The 22,081-nt window shown below is 43.9% G+C and overlaps 1 protein-coding gene across 8 annotated transcripts in view; it reads left to right on the forward strand.

Annotated features, from left to right (window-relative positions):
• The window catches only part of LOC139391828 (receptor-type tyrosine-protein phosphatase U-like), a 284,310-nt gene that overhangs the window by 153,603 nt on the left and 108,626 nt on the right, over nt 1-22,081 (forward strand). For all 8 annotated transcript variants that reach the window (XM_071139407.1, XM_071139410.1, XM_071139408.1 and 5 more), the window contains exons 3-4: nt 5,652-5,923; nt 15,523-15,604. In XM_071139407.1, the coding sequence (XP_070995508.1) occupies nt 5,652-5,923; nt 15,523-15,604 (354 nt within the window). The remainder of the gene's footprint in view (nt 1-5,651; nt 5,924-15,522; nt 15,605-22,081) is intronic.

The raw sequence follows: 22,081 nt of genomic DNA on the forward strand, positions 1-22,081 counted from the left end.
CCTGAAGGTGATCTGCATGCAACTCAGCTCTCTCTGCAACTCCCTGCTCTCCTCCAGATGCACTTATGCCGCTGGCACTCAGCAGGGCTGTAACTGATACTGTCTTATCACTCCGACTGGATGTAGGGGGAGGAGGGGAGGTAGGGGGAGCACTGGGCCCTGGTCCATACTGGCAGACCTCATACCTGGGCTGGGTATCAACTGCACTGCAGTGCCGCTGAGAGCCAGTGATAGTCAGTCCAAGAGAGGGAGAGAGAAACACAGAGACTGAGAAACAAAGAAACAGAAAATAGTTCAAGGCTGTTCCGTACTGTTATTCTCTCCTCTCAGGGATGTTTTTATTAACCAGCCTCAGGTTATTCTACCTGGGAACACATGCTCATGTTGCAGAGCCATGAAATAGCTCACCCTCTTCCCACCCAACACAGTCTCCTTACAGGGTATGGTTAGTGTCTCCTTCCTTCCTTCCTCTGTGTCTGCTCTCCACAAAGACCTGATATCTGAGGTATTTCTGTATCTCTGCTGTGGTGATAGAAAAACAAACTCATTTAAGAGAATGTCTTGTTCGCCTGTTTCTAGATCCTTGTTACAGTACAAGCTGAGCCAGCCAGCCAGCCACCCTACCACCCAGTCAGCCAGCCATCCAGGGTGCTGACAACCCTATACCCTCTCCAACCCCTCCCCCTGTCTGCCAAAGCATCTCCATACTGTATAACACTCCTCTCCTTCCCAGAAGTGCTTTCTTTCTGTCTTTATTTCTTGTGTGTGTGATCTACTATTTGTTTCATCTCAGTACCTCGCAGGCTTCTCTTTTCTGTCTCTCCGTGTTCCTCACCTCCTCTTGTCTTTTCTTAAACAGGGCACGTGGGTCCCTTGCTCTTAGCAGTGAACTTAGAGGGAGATCGAGGATTCCTTAAGACATTAACAATGTAATTTGCAGTTGGGGAAGGGAGGCAGGCCAAATGTAGTCAGAGAGAGAAAGAGACAGGTTGAGTGTGGGTGTGTGTTTACAGTGCTGCTACAGGGAAAGGGGATACCTAGTCAGTTGTACAACTGTCTTCCACATGTAACCCAGCCCAGAATCAGAGAGGTGCGGGGGGGCTGCCTTAATCCACGTCCACGGCGCCCAGGGAGCAGTTGTTGTTTTGGGGTTAATTGCCTTGCTCAAGGGCAGAACAGCAGATTTTTCCACCTTACCGGCTCGGGGATTCAAACCAGCGACCTTTTGGTTACTAGCCTAACGCTCTTAAACGCTAGGCTACCTGCCGCCCCACTATAACAAAGACAGTTCAGGCCTTGCATACAGTGGCTATACAGTGTCAATATCAAGTCAATCCCTTCAAGCTTAGTAATAATTCCATTTTTTTTGTACGTCCCGTCGTGTGTTCAGATCCCGTCCCTCACCTTGGGAACCGCGTTCGCTCCAAACCCAAGATCCAGACGGACTCTGATTGTTTGTGTACGGAAGTTAGCTGTATGTGTGTGTGTTTGTGTAGCTAGAGTCTCTCTATGTTGCATTCATGAGCAGCTGGTGTTGGTTAGCCTATTTCCCATTTGCACAGTGTAAGCACTGTGTCACTTTGTAAATGGCAGAATCTGCATCGGTGCCTTTCGGCCTCAGTGAACACAACACAGCACAACACAGCCCTGCGAGCTCAGTGCCCTGCCAACGAGCTCTACAGATCACACATTACAGCAGCACACACACTCACGGACAAACAGCAAGGCAAATCTGCATGTTCCCAATCGACCACCGCAACTGCCCTTCAAATATCATCTGTGGTGAAAGTAGCCTGAGGTTACAGTATAAAAAAACTGAAACACTAACGAATGAAACCGCAAAATACAAAAACAGTAGGGATTGAACATTTCAGGATGACCTTCTCCGAATGCCCCCAATCAGCAGTGGAAATAGACTAACACACACACACAAACATAAGAATGATAATAAAGGCCGACTGGACACACACCAACACCAAGTTGATTAACAGACACGTTGCCTGGCAGACTGCAAGACTGTTATTTAACCTCTATTGATGAAACAGAAAATAGCAGAAAAATAACAGAAAACCATTGATAGAATACTGTGATTAAAATGCATGGTTGTTTGGCTGTGAACGATGGTGTTGTCTGGCTTCAGAATAAGCCTGGCTGAGTTATACAAAACATTATTGATGGGAGCGGAGCCAGAAAGCTTAAAAAATGACAAATATTAAAGATAAAGGCAACGAACGTCGAGGCTCTCACTATCTTACTTGCTCTATCTCTCTCTCAATTCAATTCAAAGGGCTTCATTGACCATGGGAAACATATGTTTACATTGCCAAATAAAAATGAAATAGATAACAAATAAATGTGAAATAAACAATCAAAAATCTCTCTCACCATCTATACCTCTCTCACCCTCTCTCTTCCTTTTCCCTCTTATTTCTCTCCCTATATATCTCCCCTCCCCTTCCTCCTGGTGTGTGTGATAAAAACAGTGAGACCTGAGACTCTGGGTCCCACCCTATATGCTATATCTGACGTTCTGATAGGAATGCAGAAAGTCTGAGCTGTGGCCTAATCTCTTAATGTGTGTGTGTGTGTTCCCTCATCTTTGGCAGGGCTAGCCAGGGTTACAGGGGAGCCTTATCTGCCTTTATGGATTGGTGGAGAATATTTCAGCAGCTCTGGATGTTTTTAAACCAAGTTAAAGAGTCTCTGTGTGTGTACTTGCCTCTCTCTGTGTGTGTACTTGCCTCTCTGTGTGTGTGTACTTGCCTCTCTGTGTGTGTCTCACTCCTCAAGGATGGACAGGAAAGGTTACCAGAAGCTGTTTTATTTCCAATTCATGCATTTATAAAATGGACTGACTCAATCACGCTCAGGTGAATGATGGCAATTTGGTATGTTTAGCAGAGACAGTATTAACCCATGTCTTTAGACTCACTTTGAGCTTTAGCTTCCATTTTGAAGTATATTCACCTTCTGATCAGCTCTTGGTGAAAAAATAATATGATTCAGTTATTTGTTTTTAGTGGATTATGGCCTCCATATTAGGAAGTCCCTCATTTGTCAGTTGAGTTTAGTCTGATAATGAATGGGTTTCCTAATCTGATTGCTGCAGTTTCCTAAATCACCACTAGGTGGCTGCAACTGTGAGATAAGGGTATATCTACATCAGTGAGTGTAATAATGTTTTGCATAGCTAGATTAGAATAAATCTTAATTTGATTTCCATACAGGCTCCAGGGCCTGTCAGAATTAGTTAGACATATTTTAATCTTCACTCGTTCTCTCTCCCTGCCTTCCAGCATTGTTCATCAACTAGAAGCTTCCTATTTTCAGAGGAAGAATTGTGTGAGATTGGGTTACAGTTGATAAACAAGACAATGCGTTACCATTGCTATGCCAGGGTCAAATCAATTCCAGCTAATGTCTTTGTTGTCTATCTATTGGTCACAGCACTCATCTCATACCCTACCCAATACAGCTTTCTCCCTCTCTCACACATAGGCCTGTTACCTGGTCTCAAATCTCAAACTAGAAAGGGAGAAGTAGTTCAGTTGCGTGCTGATCTTGCGAGAAAAGCAATTTAGCCTCGTGGCCCAAAGAGCCTCCAGGAGTCTCCACACATCAGAGGCATGGTGACAGTGAGGGCGCAGTGGGCCGGTAGGGGCCAAGTCGATGCCTGCTCTGGTCCAAATCTGGATGTAGGTGAGATTCTAAGGGAAGCGAGGGGAAAATCAATGTTTTCTGAGAATACTGCCTGCCAGTCCCCCCGAGGAGGAGAAGCTGCTAGTAGGAATTTAGTGAAGGCTTGACGGTTCTGTCTGGGCTGGGTTCAGGGTCGAGGTCAGGGAAAATGGGATAGGAGAGGATGAGAAAAGAGACCGGAGGGATGTTTTGTCCAGACAGGGATCAGGAAAGAGAAGAGCGAGGAAAGGGATGTAGGGATGTTTTGGACAGTAAAGGGGACTCAAGGTTTTGAGACTGTAAGAGGTTTTTAAACACTGAGCAGCCCTGTGCTGTGACCTGGCTGAATCACAACTTTTGATGCGAATGACTGAACTTTCTTCAGTTTGTTCCTTGTTCTGTCTGTGAGCAAGCAAAGCAAACCGACAAGAACAGGGTTTCATTGACCCAACACTGTGTTAACTTCTATTGTGTTTTTCTGGTGTGTGTTTTGTTTTTCTCTGATTTGGGCAAAGTAGCATTGCAAAATTCCCAGGTTTTCCAGAAATCCTGGTTGGAATATTCCCGAAATCAGGAGAGAATAAGCAGGAAATCCTGAATCCATTGCATTTTCAGGAAGGTTACTGGAATTGTGCCACCCGGGGGCAAGGTGATGAGGAAATGCAATGAGGAGAGGCAGCCTGTCTGAAAGGCATGTTGAGGTCACAGGGCTGAAGCTGTAGAAACATGCTATAGGTCACATGCTGTACTACCTCCTTATGAAGGCAGCCAGCGCCAGCCTGAGGTCAGGGACAGAGAGAGATAAGGTCCCCAATGAGCTGTAGTATCTTGATCACTCTACCTGCTGAGCAGAGAGGGAGGAGGAGAAGAAGGAGGGAGTGGAGCTCTCACTTCCAGGAAGGTCACCGGGATTTGGGCCTGAGCCCATCGCTGTGTGTGTGTGTGTGTGTGTGTGTGTGTGTGTGTGTGTGTGTGTGTGTGTGTGTGTGTGTGCGCGTGTGTGTGCGTAATCACTGGTGTTCAAAGTACTCCCTAGATTGCCATTACAGCCTAATAACAGTGTCAGTGTGATTAATGGCAGTAGAAGTGGCAGGGCACTGAGTCCCTGATTACACACTCATTCAAGTACATCACCCATCCTATCCTGCCCTTCCATAGAGAATACACTACAGCTGTGTCTTTAAAGCACTTAGAAGATTGCTTCGGTAACAAATTCCAATACTGTGACCCATTGATCATTATTAGAAGATTAGAATGGTTAGAATGATACTCTTTTGGGATTCCCTTTATGAACACTGTTCCCAATCTGGTGTGATCAACATGGACATCTCCCTATCACTCATTCTCTCTTTCTTTGACTCATTCTGTTTCTCTCTCTCACTCTATCGCTCTCACGCTCTCTCATCCATTGAGGTGTGTGGACAGCTGTGAAGGCAAATCTCCCTCTGTTTGTCTGGTTGTCTGTTTGACACCTGTGTCATGGCCAGGCGACAGGCTACAACCTTGAGTGCCGAGGGGATGAGAGAGCGAATCAGAAGGCGAGGGATGAGAGGCTCTGTGAACCTCAGTCTCTAAATTAAATTCTGTCTGTCTTCTCCCTGTCTGTCCATAAAACAGAGCTTTGAACAGGGGAGATCTGAGGCATTGTGGCAGACAAAGAAACCCTTATACGGTCTGAGAGAGAGGTAGAGAGAGGTAGAGGCCACAGGAGGCTGCTGAGGGGAGGACGGCTCATAATCATGAGTGAATGGAATGGAATCAAACACATGGAAACGATGTGTTCTTAACCATTCCATCCGTTACTATGAGCCCGTCTCCACAATAAAGGTGCCACCGGCCGCCTGTGGTAGAGACAGAGGTAGAGCAGAGAAACGTTTTCCCTCAAATCATGGAGATTTCCCTAAAGTTCCGTCTCTGTTGACAGGAATTGCATTATAACCATCTGACCCTGTCTCTTCTCTGCTGTCCCCCAGGGTCGTTCATGATGGTGAACTCGTCCCAGCATGCCGTGGGGCAGCGGGCCCACCTTCTCCTCCGTTCGCTGAGTGAGAACGACACGCACTGCATCCAATTCAGCTACTTCCTGTACAGCCGCGACGGCCATTCCCCCGGGGACCTGCAGCTCTACATCCGGGTCAACGGGGGGCCGCGGGGAAGCGCCGTCTGGAACGTCTCCGGGTCACATGGACGCCAGTGGCACCAGGTGGAGCTAGCCGTCAGCACATTCTGGCCCAGTGAATACCAGGTGAGCGCTAATGATACATATGTGTTAACACATACATTTAGCTAATTATATGTCTAATGCTATGTCGTTGGCACCTTCTGGCCCAGCAAATACCAGGGGAGAGACAATGCTATGCGGTGAGGGTTAGGGTGAGTGGCACCAGATGGAGCTAGCCGTTAGCACCTTCTTGCCCAGTTGAGTTCTAACTAATGGTTGGTTGGTTGATTGATTGATTACACATACAGTACCAGTCAAAAGTTTGGACACACCTACTCATTCCAGGGTTTTTGTTTATTTTTTACTATCTTTTACATTGTAGAATAATTGTGAAGACATCAAAACTATGAAATAACACATGGAATCACGTAGTAACCAAAAAAGTGTTAAACAGATATATTTTATCTTTGAGATTCTTCAAAGTAGCCACCCTTTGCCTTGATGACAGCTTTGCACACTCTTGGCATTCTCTCAACCAGCTTCATGATGTAGAAAAACCCTTGAATGAGGAGGTACTGTATGTTCTATTCCAGCACTGATTAAACTGCAGCTGCGGGCCGCAAACTATGCCAGAGACGGGCCGCTATTGGTTCACCATAGTATGCTTGCTAGCTGGGAATCATCAAGCCGTAATTCATTTAATCTATTGTGCTTGTGCTCCTGGAATAGAGCAAATATGTGCAAATGACCAGTTGGTCCCAGAGGAGTGGGTAGGGAAACACTGCTGCACTATTTCATAGTGACAACATGGGAGTATAAATGTACTTTATTAGAGTATTTGTTTTATGTTTACATATATGTATGGCTTAATTTCCCCCAGTGCAGCAGAGTCATAAATATCTCTTTGTTCTGCCCTGGGTTTAATTGATGGTGTTGTTATGGCTAGTGTGTGTGTGTGTGTGTGTGTGTGTGTGTGTGTGTGTGTGTGTGTGTGTGTGGTGGGCTGTTTGGAAGCTGCCTCATTAAATCCTATGATTTATACCTCTAGCTGTCTCTCATTCGCCCTCCTCCAAAACGCCCTTAACGAGAAGCCAATAGCTGTGTGTGTGTTTCTGTGTATGCCTGTGCGTCTGTTCTGTGTGCATGTTTTCTCTCCCTTTGAAATCAATGGCAGCAGTAAAAGATTGGGTGAGTGAGTGTGGCTCAGCTGAACAGTCAATTGACCTCAATTCTGTGTGACCCTCAGTAGAGGAGTGTTTGCCTCCATAACCTTGGTTTGCTCTCAGAGTACTGAGCCTGGTCCCAGACACATCTCAATAAATCAACACATCCTAAATGAGATTATGGCCGGTGTGGATCAGTGTTGTGCGGTAGTATCCTCAGCTTCCAGGCCAACAACACAACCCCATAGTGATTAAGAGTTAATGCTTTTCTTCCTCTCTTGTGCAGCAACATCAAAAGGTTCTCTCGCCCCCGCCACAGTCTCCCACCTTTTTCACACGGTGGAAGAGGGTTTGTGTGTGTGTGTGTGTGTGTGTGTGTTACCATTTGAAGGGAAAGCGGATATGGGACACAGGGGCGTTGGGATCCAATATCCAATCAGACCAAGCCTTGCCTGGCCTAGTGGTTAGGTGAAAGTAGAGCTGTATTTGTTGCGTCTGTCTGAAATTAGAAATCCATTAGAGGTATGATTTACCACCCTGATAATGTGTGTGTGTACGCTGAAGCAGCCTGGGTGTTATGTGTTATGTAAGTGGAAATGAAGACGTGTGGGTGGGTGTGACATCTTAAGACTTCCCCCCCAGGCACACAGACAGACACGGGACAGATTGCTTTGTTGGTCCCATAGAGCAGTAAGAGGTTCTGCTGCAAGTAATGAAGCAGGTAAAAGACTGAGAGGATGACCGGTGCAGGGTTTTAATCCTGCCCTGCAGTGATGCGTCTCCCTGACTGTACTGTGAAGGGGCAGTCTCACTGCCTCCCATGTTCCTTCCCCCCTCCCCCTCTCATTTTCACCCCCTATTCCTCTCCCCTTCTCTGCCATGATCTATCTTTTACTCTTTCCCCCTCTCCCTCTGTCCTCCTCTCCCTTTCTCTCTCTGTCACGGCTCAAAGTGCTAGTGAAGGCCCCAGAGGGCCCACTCATCCAATCCCCCAGATAAGGATCACTGTCCAGCAGTCCCATCCAACAGATCGGCCCCACGGGACCCTGACCAACAGCCAGGAACAGACAGACAGAGAAGAGAGAAAAAAGAGAAGAGAGAGACCAGAGTGAGAAGAAGAGAGAAAGGGACTGCTTCACATAGGCTTTAAAAGAAAGAGGGAGAGCGAGAGAGATGGCGATCAGGTTTCTCTGAGAAGCCCCCAGGGGCCAGCAGGAGACAGCCTGGAGGAGAAAGATGGACTACGTGCTCTGTAGTTGGAGATTGATCAGAGACTGAGCTGGCTATAGCCCCCCCCCCCCCCCCCCCCCCCCCCAAAGCAATCACAAGGAACAGAGCAGTCAGTGAAGTGCCATTACCATTCATTGTCTCTGCCTCAAGTAATAGTAGACTATTCAGATGTGTCTTGTCGGCTAGAGTGTAGGTGAGAAGCTTGCTACTTTGGTATCAGTGGCAGGTGAACAGTCCCAGTCTTTTGATATCTTAAAGAGGGAGAGTTGAGGTGATTTAGTTTAATAGGAGAAGTAGCTGCAAACACTATCTGAATATTCTATGAAGCTCTCAAGGCGTTCTCCTCGTTTTGTGAAATCCTGCTTAGGAACGAATTTAATAGCCGTAGCACTAAAGACTAAAGAGAGATAAAGACAGAGAGTGATCACAGCGGCTCTCAGACTTAAATGTGTCTCTCCTCAGTCTCTGTCTCTCTCTCCATATCTCCCTAACAATATCTCTGTCTCTCTCTCTCCACATGTCTCCCTGTCTCTCTCTCTCCCCACCTCCCCACCTCTCCCCACCTCTCTCTTGGGCTCTCTTCCTTCTGTCTGTCTCTCTCCACATCTCTCTGACTAGCTCTGTCTGTTACACTCTGTCTCTCTCTCTCCTCTCCCCATGTATCTCTTGGGCTATCTCTCTTCTGTCTCTCTCTCTAGTGTAAACAGAACTAGAAAGCCTGAGAAACTGAAGATGGTACTTTATCTTAGCAGTTTGTGCATACAGCTCAGAGGGAACAGGCTGTAGCCTAGAGAGTGTACTTGTTGTACTTGAAAGTGTGTATATACAGTGCCTTGCGAAAGTATTCGGCCCCCTTGAACTTTGCGACCTTTTGCCACATTTCAGGCTTCAAACATAAAGATATAAAACTGTATTTCTATGTGAAGAATCAACAACAAGTGGGACACAATCATGAAGTGGAACAACATTTATTGGATATTTCAAACTTTTTTAACAAATCAAAAACTGAAAAATTGGGCGTGCAAAATTATTCAGCCCCCTTAAGTTAATACTTTGTAGCGCCACCTTTTGCTGCGAATACAGCTGTAAGTCGCTTGGGGTATGTCTATCAGTTGTGATTGCACACTGTGGTATTTTCAATGTTTGATTTGTTTTCAATGTTTTTGTGCGTCTGTGTGATCTGTGGGAAATACAGTCTCTCTAATTTGGTCATACATTTGGCAGGAGGTTAGGAAGTGTACCTCAGTTTCATTTTGTGGGCAGTGGGCACAAGCAGACCTGACTCTCGAGAGAAGATATGCTGTGGTGGCTTCTCAATAGCAAGGCTATGCTCACTGAGTCTGTACATAGCCAAGCATTTTCTTAATTTGGGGTCAGTCACAGTGGTCAGGTATCCTGCTACTGTGTATTCTCTGTTTAGGGCCAGATAGCATTCCAATTTGTTCTGTTTTCTGGTTGATTATTTCTAGTGTGTAAAATAGTTATCGTTTTAGCTTTCTCTTCATTTGGATAGGTTTGAATATTTTTCTGTCCTGGGGTTCTGTGAAGTCGGTTTGTGTTTGTGAGCAGAGCCCCAGAACCAGCTGGCTGAGGGGACTCTTCTATAGGTTCATCTCTCTGTAGGTGAAGGCTTTGTGGTGGAATTTGTGGGCATCGCCTCCTTTTAGGTGGTTGTAAAATTTAACAGCTATTTTCTGGATTTTGATACTAGCGGGTATGGACCTAATTCTGCTCTGCATGCATTGTTTGGGGTTTTGCGTTGTACACAAATTATATTTTTGCAGAATTCTGCTTGCAGAGTCTCAATTTGGTGTTTGTCTTTCTGGTTGAATTCTGATTATTCATGGCTCTTGGTGCTATCAGTCCTGGGCAGGCTCAGAAAACAGCCTGGGTTTTAGGAGACGAGGTACAGGGGGATGGAACCAAGCCAGAAAACTGGAGGAAGGAGGAGGACTTTTTTTCTCACATTTTCTCTCTTTCTTTCATCGAAATAAGTTCAGGGGTAAAAAGGTGCTTAACAAGTCACGTAATCAGTTGCATGGACTCACTCTGTGTGCAACAATAGTGTTTAACAGGAATTTTGAATAACTACCTCATCTCTGTACCCCATACATACAATTATCTGTAAGGTCCTTCAGTCGAGCAGTGATTTTCAACCACAGATTCAACCACAAAGACCAGGGAGGTTTTCTAATGCCTCGCAAAGAAGGGTACCTATTGGTAGATGGGTATAAAAAAACAGACATTGAATATCCCTTTGAGCATGAAGTGAAGTTATTAAAACTTGTTAGGGCTAGGGTCTTTTTTTTCTGAATTTATGCCTGACTGAAGTGCCCAAAGTAAACTGCCTGTTACTCAAACCCAGAAGCCAGGATATGCATATAATTGGTACCATTGGAAAGAAAACACTCTAAAGTTTGTATAAATGTTAAAATAATGTAGGAGACTATAACACAATAGATATGATAGGAGAAAATCAAAAGAAAAACCAACCGGAACTTTTTGTATTTGAGAGCCCATGCTCTTACAATGGAACGTATAGGGTCATATCTAAATCCAGCTCCCAGATTGCAATTCCTATGTCTTCCACTAGATGTCAACAGTCTCTGTTCAAGGTCTCAGGCTTGTTTCTTCCCAAACGAGGAAGAATTTTGAGTTTTAATACTGGGAGTTGGTGTTCAAAACCAGTCTGTGCGCGAGCGACGAAGAGGACGCACACCTGCTAATTTTGCTTTCCTATTGAACATACTTATTTCCGTATGAAATATTATAGTTTAATTACATTTTAGGGTACCTGAGGATTAAAAAGAAATGTATTTTCACTTGTTTTAACGGTAGCTTTTTGGATTCATGTTGAACGAGTGGATTACTCAAATCATTGGCCCCAACTAAACAGACTTTTTGGAATATAAAGAAGGATTTTATCTAACAAAACGACCATACAGGAAGATTTTCAAAGATTGAGTGAATATTTAATCGCTATTTGTGATTTTATGAAGCCTGTGCCAGTGGAAAAATATGTTGATGTTGGGCGCCGTCCTAAAACAATTGCATGGCATTCTTTTGCTGTAAAGCCTATTGTAAATCGGACAATGCAGTTAGATGACCAATAAATTAAGCTTTTAACTGATATAAGACACTTGTATGTACCTAAATGTTTAATATCCATAATTTGTATAATTATTTATTTGAATTGCGCACCCTCCAATTTCACCGGAAGTTGTCGACAGGTGCCCCGCTGGCAGTCACTACAAAGATACAGGCGTCCTTCCTAACTCAGTTGCCAGAGAGGAAAGAGACCACTCACGGATTTCACCATGAGGCCAATGGTGACTATAAAACAGTTAGAGTTGCTGTGATAGGAGAAAACAGAGGAGGGATCAACAACATTGTAGTTTCTCCACAATACTAAGTTAATTGACAGAGTGAAAAGAAGGAAGCCTGTGAAGAATAAATGTTTTAAAACATGCATCCTGTTTGCAACAAGGCTCTGAAGTAATACTGGAAAAATGTGGCAAAGCAATAAGTGTTATGTTTGAAACAAATTCAATACAACTTTGAATGCTTTCTGAAGGCACTGTAGTTGTGTGTGTCCATTTCCTCAGCCTACTAGCTGAACGAGGTCCACTGAATCTCAGGTCATAAATTACTGTGTTTTGCTGCCACAATGGCAATACCATTCAATACCATTCTACCCTCATTCCACTTTATTAACCAAAACAAATCCATCAACAGAACATTCTGGCAATAACTGTGCAACATGTTCCTGTTTCTCCAACGGTTTCTGAAGCTGTGGAATTAATTAAACCACTTGTGCGGGTCGATGGAGTCTGTCCGTGTACAAGCTTTATCATAAGACCACGTGCATAAATAACTCCCATAGCGATGAAAAGGGAAACTAGAATCCAGAAATATTAATTACCCAACAAATCCTCTTTATTGCAATCCTTTATCGCCAGCAGCCAGCCAACAAACCAGCCAGCCAGCCAACAAACCAGCGCGCCTACCAGCGAGCCAACCAGTCAGCCAGCCACCAATCCAGCCAGCCAGCTGATTGTATGTGTTCCCTTCGAGGACGGGGAAGGGAACAGAGCAGGGATTCAGCATAGAGAAGTGTGTAATTCTGCACCGTTGGGTTTTATGAGGTGAACTGAACTGGAGCTGCAGCAGCTAGGGGGAGAGGGAAGCTCATGTTAAAATGTATGAGTGAATTTTCCTTTTTTTCCTTTTATCCCTCTTCTTCCTTCCCCTCGTCCTGCCTCATCCCTCCTCCCGGTATCTGAAGGCAGTGTTTTTGTGATCCGTATTTAGAGTTTGGTGTCTGGTATTATTTCTCCCATCTCTCTCTGCTTGGATGATGAAACAGCTCTATAGCCTGAGAGACAGACAGCAGCAGGCACAGCAACACCTCACTAGTTTCAACAAGCCTGGCCTTGATTCTCATATCACTGTTGTTTTTTGGAAGTGTAATATCTACCTTGCTCCTTTCCCCGTTCTCTTTGTAGCTCTGCGTGGTTGCAACAAGAGGAAATAGGTAAATAAAGCAGGAAGACTGTCACAACCTAGAACTGGTGACGATTCTGTTCCTTTGAACAAATCCACCTTTACTTTGAGTGCAGTGATAGATAGATGTTTCCTTTCTTTGCCTGTGTGGGTATTGGAGATGAGGGTGTTGCAGGTGTGGGGGAACTTTACTATCAAATATTTATGATGCTATCAGGCCTATCGTGACTGCCAATGTCAATGTAGCTTAGCCTACACCATCTCTCCTTATATTTCGCTCCCTCCTTCTTTCTCTCTCTCTCTCCCTCTCCCTCTCTCTGTCCCTTTTTCTTTCTCTCTTTCTCTGCCCCTCTCTCTGTCACTCTCTTTCCATTTCTCTCTTTCCCCATCTCTCGCTCCCTCTCTATCCCCCCTCTCCCTTTCTGCTCTGAGCAGGGTCTGATACTGATAGTCAGGTAGGGTCAAGGCTCTGTGCAGTGCTGAGCAAGTGAATGGATGGCCAGGTGTGTGTGTGTTAGGGCTGTCCCCGATCCCAAAAAATATTGGTTGACTAAAAAGTTATTACAGCAAAGACTTAAAAACAGTCACATTCATTTGCGAATGCAATTTCCCAAATGGAACGGTTTAGGTCTATTTATAGTTTACGCTAATTATTCAATGGTCGCTTTGCTATTTTATTTTAAAACTAAAATGCTTCAATGCATTTCACGTCAGGAATGACTCGAATGCTGTGTGATGACATGAATGCAAAAATTATTTATTGGTAAAGTAGCCTATATTGAAATATAGGCCTAAGTTAATTACAGTAATAAGACCAAACAGGATGCGCTCTTAGGCCTACAGTTCCATGGTGGTTATACAAGGCTGCTATACTAAGTCTACTAATGACAATGACATTACTTATTAATATATATTATATTATTATTATTATAATATTATAATGACGATCATAATATTATTAACAATAAGAATTTGATCAAGGAAAAAGGAGGGGTATTATTAGAAATATAATTTTTCTGACAATTTGGAACAGTGCAAACAACACTAAATAAATGCTAAATAATACCAGAGGCGCTGGTCTAATGGAAAACAGTGTAAAGCCTTTATTACAGCATAGCAAATATTAAAAACAGACGAATTTGTGAAATTGTTGCGTGAGGCTTGGTGCTCACGGAATCAGTAGGCTATCAGCGAAACATCCAAATAGGCAGCAGAAGCAAGATCTGTCTTATTTCTGTAGATATATCGATCATTTATAAAGACAGGCACATTTAACAGTTAGACTATTGATTATAGACCTAATTAAGTTGAGGTTTCGTCTCTCCTCACTTTTCTTAGACAATAAGTCAAGGGCTGTTTTCTCCTCTCTTAACTCTAGCAACATGGTCAGGAAAAGGCGGCGATTCAACAGCACATTGTGTTTCAGAGCCGCACACAGCAACCACTATCCAACGCGGGAGAAAGTGCATTTGTTATAAATTATTTGTTTTATTTGTGTTGCACCATTGTTCTTACATAATATAACCATATACAATTTCAGTAGCACATACCTTAGAGTGATGGACTGTGCCATCCCCGCGGCCTCCACAATGGATCAGTCCACTCGTGAATCAGACAGCTGTCTTGTACACCACGATTTTTAAAAAACATTGAAAATGTTTTGCTACTGCTCGACTAAAGAAATCTCGGTTGACCAACAGCCTATGGGGTCAGCCCCAGTGCGTGCTCGTCGGGGTGTGTCAGTACCTGATGAAGGGAGAAGGTAATCGTCCAGACTTCTCTAAGTGCCCACGCATAAGAATGAAGAATACTAATAAATGAGCAGACAGGGAAGCGTGGCCTGTGTCCATCTGAGGAGGCCTTGTGCGGTGCTGTCGGTCTGGACCAGGCACTTAGAGCCTGATGTGTTGGTCAACACAGAGACACACGGGGGCTGCTATAAAAGGAATAGGGTGCCATTTGGGATGCCCCCAGACTCGTTGGAGTGCGTGATATTGGAATCTGACCTTTCATAGTCTGCTGGTTTCAGTCATAGCTAACATATCATTGTCTGTGATGAGCTTTTAGGATAATTTGCAGAGCTTTACACTGTGTGGCTGTCAGGGACTTTTCCATTGGGTCCATTGTGACAGGAAAGCTCAATCAAGCCCGGCTAAATGACTTGAAAGTGAAGTGCTATTTGAAGTCTGGAATCAATGAATGCAGTAAACCCCATCTGCATAGACTGCAGTGTTTATGTATTCGTTGTGCCTCTGCGGTAAAATAGTAAACTGTCCCTCAGTAAACGATATGGGTTATTGTGGCAGTAATGATTTTTCAGTGGTCCAGATTCCCTTTGGTTCCCTGTGGGAGGGATCTGGGATTCACTTTGGTTTCTCTGCATGACGCTGGATTCATTTAGATGAGTGAGTAGAGATTTTGGCAGCGCTCAATGACTCCTGTGGGTCCCATGTTCTGTGTGTGTTCTCTGATGAAAAGAGAGAGAAATATGGTTGTTTGAAAGAGCGGGAGGGAGAGAGGGAGAGATGACTGTGTGAAACGAGGCTATGCTAAACTATGGATGTTTGAGTAGTGGGATTTGCCACCAGACAGGCCTCCGTGGATTCAAAGACGAGCTGTTTGATTAGGACTTCACTCTCTCTGCCTCCAGTCCTTTCTCTCTCTGTGTTGCGTAACGTGGAATCCTTTCTTCCCTCCTCCTCATCTCTCCATTGTCTGTGCCGTTCTCATCTCATCTCTCAATTGTCTGTCCCATTCTCCTCTCATCTCTTCGTTGTCTGTCCTCAGGTGGTGTTTGAAGCATCCGTCTCGGCAGAACGGCGAGGCTACATTGCCATTGACGACATCCTGCTGCTCAACTACCCCTGCTGTAAGTAGCTACCCACCACACTACAGCACCAACATCCCAATGTACATCAGCCCAGAGAACCCCGCCCCAACACACCAGCATACCAAACCCAGCGCACCACTATACCAATCTATCAACTACGCACCGTATCGCAGTGACCTTTAACAAAGAAATGGGACAATATGTGTCTGGGCGCTAGGAGGTGGACAGACAGACCAAGTCTCAGGACTGTGATGGGTGCGTGGGTGGACGGACAGACAGAGGCCTGTACAGTAATCAGCGGTGGCGAAGGCACTGCTCTCAAAGCCAGAGACGGTTCTGAGAGGCTTTTGGCATGTGGACACCTGTCTGATTTCCCATGGTTCATGGCTGCACAGCGCCGCTCTTTTTGTCCCGGTCGACCAGACAGCGAGCTGGTGACCTTTATCTTCCTGACGGCTCGGCTAGTCGCTCCGCTCTCCCCGTCACCAAGACGAGCCCACTCTCCCAGAGCTAATATACTGATCCTGGAAAAACACACACACACACACACACACACACACACACACACACACACACACACACACACACACACACACACACACACACACACACACACACACACACACACACACACACACACACACTCTCACACACACACACACACACACACACACACACACAGTTCCAAGAAAACAGCAGGCAGCAGGTGAAGGGCCTCTCCTCACATGTTGTTTTTCTTCCTCTCCACAAAGGCGTGACGAGAGCAGCAGTAGTCTGAGGTCTCTAGCTGGACCATAATGACACATGGTGACACTCTGAGAGTTTTCCCCATTATAGCTAACCCCCCTCCCTTAGAGTGTAACCCCCCACCCCCGTCAGCCCTCAGTGCAAACACCCCCACAACCCCCTTCCTTCTATAAACCTGACTAAATGCCTTTATAGCGGACCCTCTGTCTCTCCCACAGTAGCACTCAGTAGCACTCACAGCAGTCTGACACACCATGATGTTCCTTTGGGATATTTCCCCAGTAAACACTCCCTCCTTCAGTGCAGCCCCTCCCTACAAACATACATATGCTTCTACAGGCTACCTGGCCATTATTCTCCTCAGACGCTCACCTGCTGTCCCCATAACTATTACCTCTACAGGAGAGCAGGCTCAGGTCAAGGGCTGTATTCCAAATGGCACATTATTCCCTACAAATTGCATTACTTTTGATCAGAGCCCTATGGTCTCCGGTCAAAAGTAATACACTATATACAGTGGTTCATGCTTTAAAAGTTACAAACGTTTGCCCCGACCATTAGTGGTAGATGTTGGCATTGTGTCATTGCACCACACTGTCACAAGGGAGAGTTAGAACGCTGATCTATCGGTCGTCTAAACTGTGACTCAAGTTGACTATCTTTTCGTAAATGAATGGATGTGTGTTTTCAGTCTGAGAGTCTCTCTTCTCTGGCACTAGAGTCCTACATCAGGCAACAACAACAAAAAACTGTCGCTGGTCCTGGAGTTAAGAGAGAACTTGGGTAATATTAAAAACAGTCAAATGCATTCTCTCTCCATCGCCCACACACACTTGAAACATTTGGATAATTAAAACATTTAAAGGCTGACATTGGTTGATTTTAATACTTCTGACAGACAAAATTCTAACTCCACCCATAACTTTTGGACTTCTTAACCTTCCCAGAAGGCATGGATTATTATAACCTACTGCAGGCCTAAAACCTTAGGGTTTAACCTTTTGAATGAATGATTATATTGAAGATAGAACCCACTTCTTAATGAGTTCCGAGAGCTGATCTGTTACTCAAAGATTATTATAGTTATGTAAAAACCCCTTAGATATTAGATAACAACATGTTTTTAAACACTTGTTTTTCACAAGGGCAGGACAATAGACACAGAAACACCTCTCTGACATACAGTCCAGTGTATCTCTTGATGATGACTTGATGACCAGCTGTTCTGGATGACTGTTTGATAACGCTCTCGGTAGCCGATGTGAACAAAACCTTTAAACAGGTCAATGTTCAGAAAGCCGCTGGGCCGCTGATTACCAGGACGTGTACTCAAAGTATGCGCAGACCAACTGTCAAGTGTCTTCACTGACATTTTCAACCTTTCCCTGACCGTGTCTGTAATACCTACATATTTCAAGTAGATTACCATAGTCCCCTGTGCCCAAGGAAGCGAAGGTAACCCTCCTAAAGGATTACCGCCCCATAGCACTCACGTCAGTAGCCATGAAGTGCTTTGAAAGGCTGGTCATGGCTCACATCAACAACACCCTAGACCCACTCCAATTTGCATACCGTCCCAACAGATCCACAGATGACACAATCTCAATCGCGCTCCACACTGCTCTTTCTCACCTGGACAAAAGGAACACCTATGTGAGAATGCTGTTCATTGACTACAGCTCAGCATTTAACACCATAGTGCCCACGAAGCGCATCACTAAGCTAAGGACTCAGGGACTAAACACCTCCCTCTGCAACTGCATCCTGGACTTCCTGATGGGCCGCCCCCAGGTGGTAAGAGCTCCTCAGGGGTGTCAACTTAGTCTCCTCCTATACTCCCTGTTCACCTATAACTGCGTGGCCAAACACGACTCCAACACTATTATTACGTTTTCTGATGACACAACAGTGGTAGGACTGATCACCGACAACGATGAGACGGCCTATAGGGAGGAGGTCAGAGAACTGGCAGTGTGGTGCCAGGACAACAACCTCTCCCTCAATGTGAGCAAGACAAAGGAGCTGATCGTGGACTACAGGAAAAGGCGGGCCGAACAGGCCCCAATTAACATCAACGGGGCTGTAGTGGAGCGGGTCGAGAGTGTCCACATCACCAATGAACTATCATGGTCCAAACATACCAAGACAGTAGTAAAGAAGGCACAACAAAACCTTTTCCCCGTCAGGAGACTGAAAAGATTTGGCATGGGTCCCCAGATCCTCAAAAGGTTTTACAGCTTCACCATCGAGAACATCCTGACCGGTTGCCTCACCGCCTGGTATAGCAACTGCTCGGCATCTGACCGTAAGGCGCTACAGAGGGTAGTGTGAACAGCCCAGTACATCACTGGGGCCAAACTTCCTGTCATCCAGGACCTATATAATAGGCGTGTCAGAGGAAAGCCCGTAAAATTGTCAGAGACTCCAGTCACCGAAATTATAGACTGTTTTCTCTGCTACCACACGGCAAGCGGTACCGGAGCGTCAAGACTAGGACCAAAATTCTCCTCAACAGCTTCTACCCCCAAGCCATAAGACTGCTGAACAATTTTTTAAATTGCCACCGGACTATTTACGTTGACCCCCTCCCTTTTGTACACAGCTGCTACTCGTTGTTTATTATCTATGTGTGGTCACTTCACCCCTACCTACATGTACAAATTACCTCAACTAAACTGTACCCCTGTGCTCTGACTCAGTATTGGTACCCCCTGCAAATAGCCTCGTTATTCTTATTATGTTACTTTTTTTTTTTTTTTTTTACTTTAGTCTATTTGGTAAATAAACTCTTCTTGAACTACCGAGTCCACCAAATGCATTGTTTTCTAACCATTATCTGGATGGATCCATAATGAATTACTATGTGAATAAATATCACTGAATGACATAAATATTGGAATAGAGTAGGCTAATGAAGGCAACAAATTGTTGCTTACTAAAACACCCAAAGTCATCCAATTGTTATAATAGGATTTGAAGCAATAGCCTACCCGTGTATGGTCAACTATTTCACCACCGTTTCGCATGGGGACGGGTCTTGATAAATCAATTTGATTTTTATTTTCACTGAATCTCCGTTAGTCTACAATTAGGGTGTGGAAATGTTAGAATTATTTTGCTCTTCACTTGCAGTCATTTGACCAGTCACGTTGTACAGAGCCATATTTTCCTAACGGAAACACTGAGGTTTTTCTTGGAATAGAATCACCATAATATTAATCAAATTAATAATGCCACATTTCTTCAAATCAATCCTATATACTATGTTCTTACAAAAAAAGTTTTCAATTATCTAGGACAGCCAATATTAAAAACAGTCAAATGGTTTTCAAATATGCCCTCTGGTGGTCAAACTAGTGCTAACTAGCATTAATGGCAACAATGGCTGACACTTAAATAATGTGCCATAGAATTCTGTGGAGTGACAATGTGTGACAGAGTGTATAGGAGGGGTGCTGAGGCCATGTCAGTTTCCACTGACAACCACTGACCCCTGTAGACTTTAGGGAACATCAAGCCAGCCAGATCCGTAATGAACACTAGCGGTTGGTCTCGAGCCAAGATGGCCCCTGTCTTGGCTCTCTGTAAAGGGATAATACTCAGTGAAAAGCAGAAAATGCAGGCCGGGAGGAAATGTTAATGTATGATAATGGAGGGCGTTTATGAGCTGAGGAAATTCAGACAGTTTTTACCGCCTGTAAAAAATATTTAAAAAACAACTTAAAAAAACAGCCAGTTTTCTTTTTCTCTCTTTCGCTCTCTCTCTCTATGACCCTCTTCAAAACAACCAGAGATAAGCTCAACTCATCTTAAACTTTTAACACTTAGCCGACTGCCACCTGAAAGTCCGCATTTCCATGTGATTTTCGACCCCTTGCTGATTTGGAGTGGTTGCCAGGGCCCTCTGTGTGTGAATAATGTGTGTGTATGATGGGTATGTCTCTTAGCCCTGATGCAGATGGTACCTCCCTGGCCCCCGTCCGTCCCTATTAAATAATCAACAATCTCATTAGCAGATGCTGCGGCTGCCTGGCCCTCCACGGAACCTCTTAAACACACACACACTCCAAGCTGGCACGATGCCCCCTAAGGCAGCGGAAATAACTTGTTTGGCCCGCAGGAAATACAAATCGAGTCTCTCTTATATTCACATTACAACACGCTTGACATTTCTGTTATTTTCTCCAGAGTCACCCTCATTATTCCAAACACGTGTTACGGTCAAATGCAATCGCTGTCAAATTGAAGTTTTCCTTTGGATATAAGAATGTGACTTACCTGCATAATAACCTACTAAACAGATAGGGGCCATTATGTGGTGTGAAACCTTACTTACCGTTCTTACTCCTTGTTGTGTTTTAAAGGTTTAACATATGCCCATGAAACTATATTGATTCTCCATTAAACATTAGTGCCAAGGCTGGGATTGTGTGTGTGTTTGCTGAAAGACTACCAACTACGTGCAGAAATCAATTTAGCTGCAGCTCGTCCCTCCCTGCACTTATTGGAGCCAAAGAGCAAAAAAAAGAGTCTCCGTTTCCATGGAGACTCATGATAGGAGTGTCATGTGTACGGAGGAGTGTCTCTCTCTTCCTCTCCTCCTCTTTTCCCATCTTCTCTCTCGCTCTCTTTTCTTGTTCAGGAAATGACCATCATAATACAGTCTGTTATTTTAAAGTCATTCCCCATTGAAAGAGTACCACTTTTTGTTTCTGTGCTACTAGTGTTACAGCCTGCCAGCCTTTTCCTCTTGAGTTCCTACTGTACTTACAAGCTCACCAGAGAATACCGTTGTTGCCCGTAGTATAGACCTAGCATCAACTCAAGGTAAATCACTGGAAACATTTTGAAAGATAATATGGGTGTATTTGAATGATTTCGTAAATGTAATGCATTAGCCAGACAGAATAGTATAAAAAGATTTAAAACGCTTTTCACTAAGTTGAATCTAACATCTCAAGTAGGCATTAATCCAAGTACCTTAACCCTTCCCTTACATTCCAAAACGCTATACACAGATGATGTTCTGGGTAAATTTGACCCATTACAGTAAGTACAGCAAAATCATAAATACATTATTTTAACCTTCCACAATGTATTTCTAGTAGCTGAGAATGTCCTATTTAATATGCTCGTTTTGCTGAGTTGATAGACCCAACTGATAAAAATGTAAAGTCAAATGTTTGATACAGGAGTCATAAATCAATCAAATTATCACATTTTATGACATTTATTACATTTTTAGCTCATTTATAGCCAACCTCCAGATCCCTGTCCCTCGGCCCCTTAACATCACAGGGAAAACATACATACATCCCTTGTGATAGTCATAGTTAGACCTTTACTGCACAGAAGACCATTGTCTCTAGAACAAAGGTCAAGGTCAAATTGCAGATCAAGTACATGGTCAAGTGGTTAAATGTAATTTTCAAGGTTATAATAATATAATAATATAATCTAATATATATATAATATAATATATATTATAATATAATAATATAATATAATAATATAATATAATAATAACAATATTAACAATATTGATTTAAATAATTCATTGTTTATTTAGTCCACAAATGTGAATTCATATTTACAAAACAATTTACCAAACAAAACACATTACAAAATTGCAAGATTTCTGCAGACATGTCAGACCATAATAGATTATACATTTACTTTGTATTGTGCTTTTCATTACATTTAATTTTTTTTAAATAAAATAATGATGTACAATAAAAACAACATACATTAAAATGAATCATAGGTAAA

The sequence above is a fragment of the Oncorhynchus clarkii genome, chromosome 32 (assembly GCF_045791955.1).
Source record: "Oncorhynchus clarkii lewisi isolate Uvic-CL-2024 chromosome 32, UVic_Ocla_1.0, whole genome shotgun sequence".
Lineage (NCBI taxonomy): Eukaryota > Metazoa > Chordata > Actinopteri > Salmoniformes > Salmonidae > Oncorhynchus > Oncorhynchus clarkii.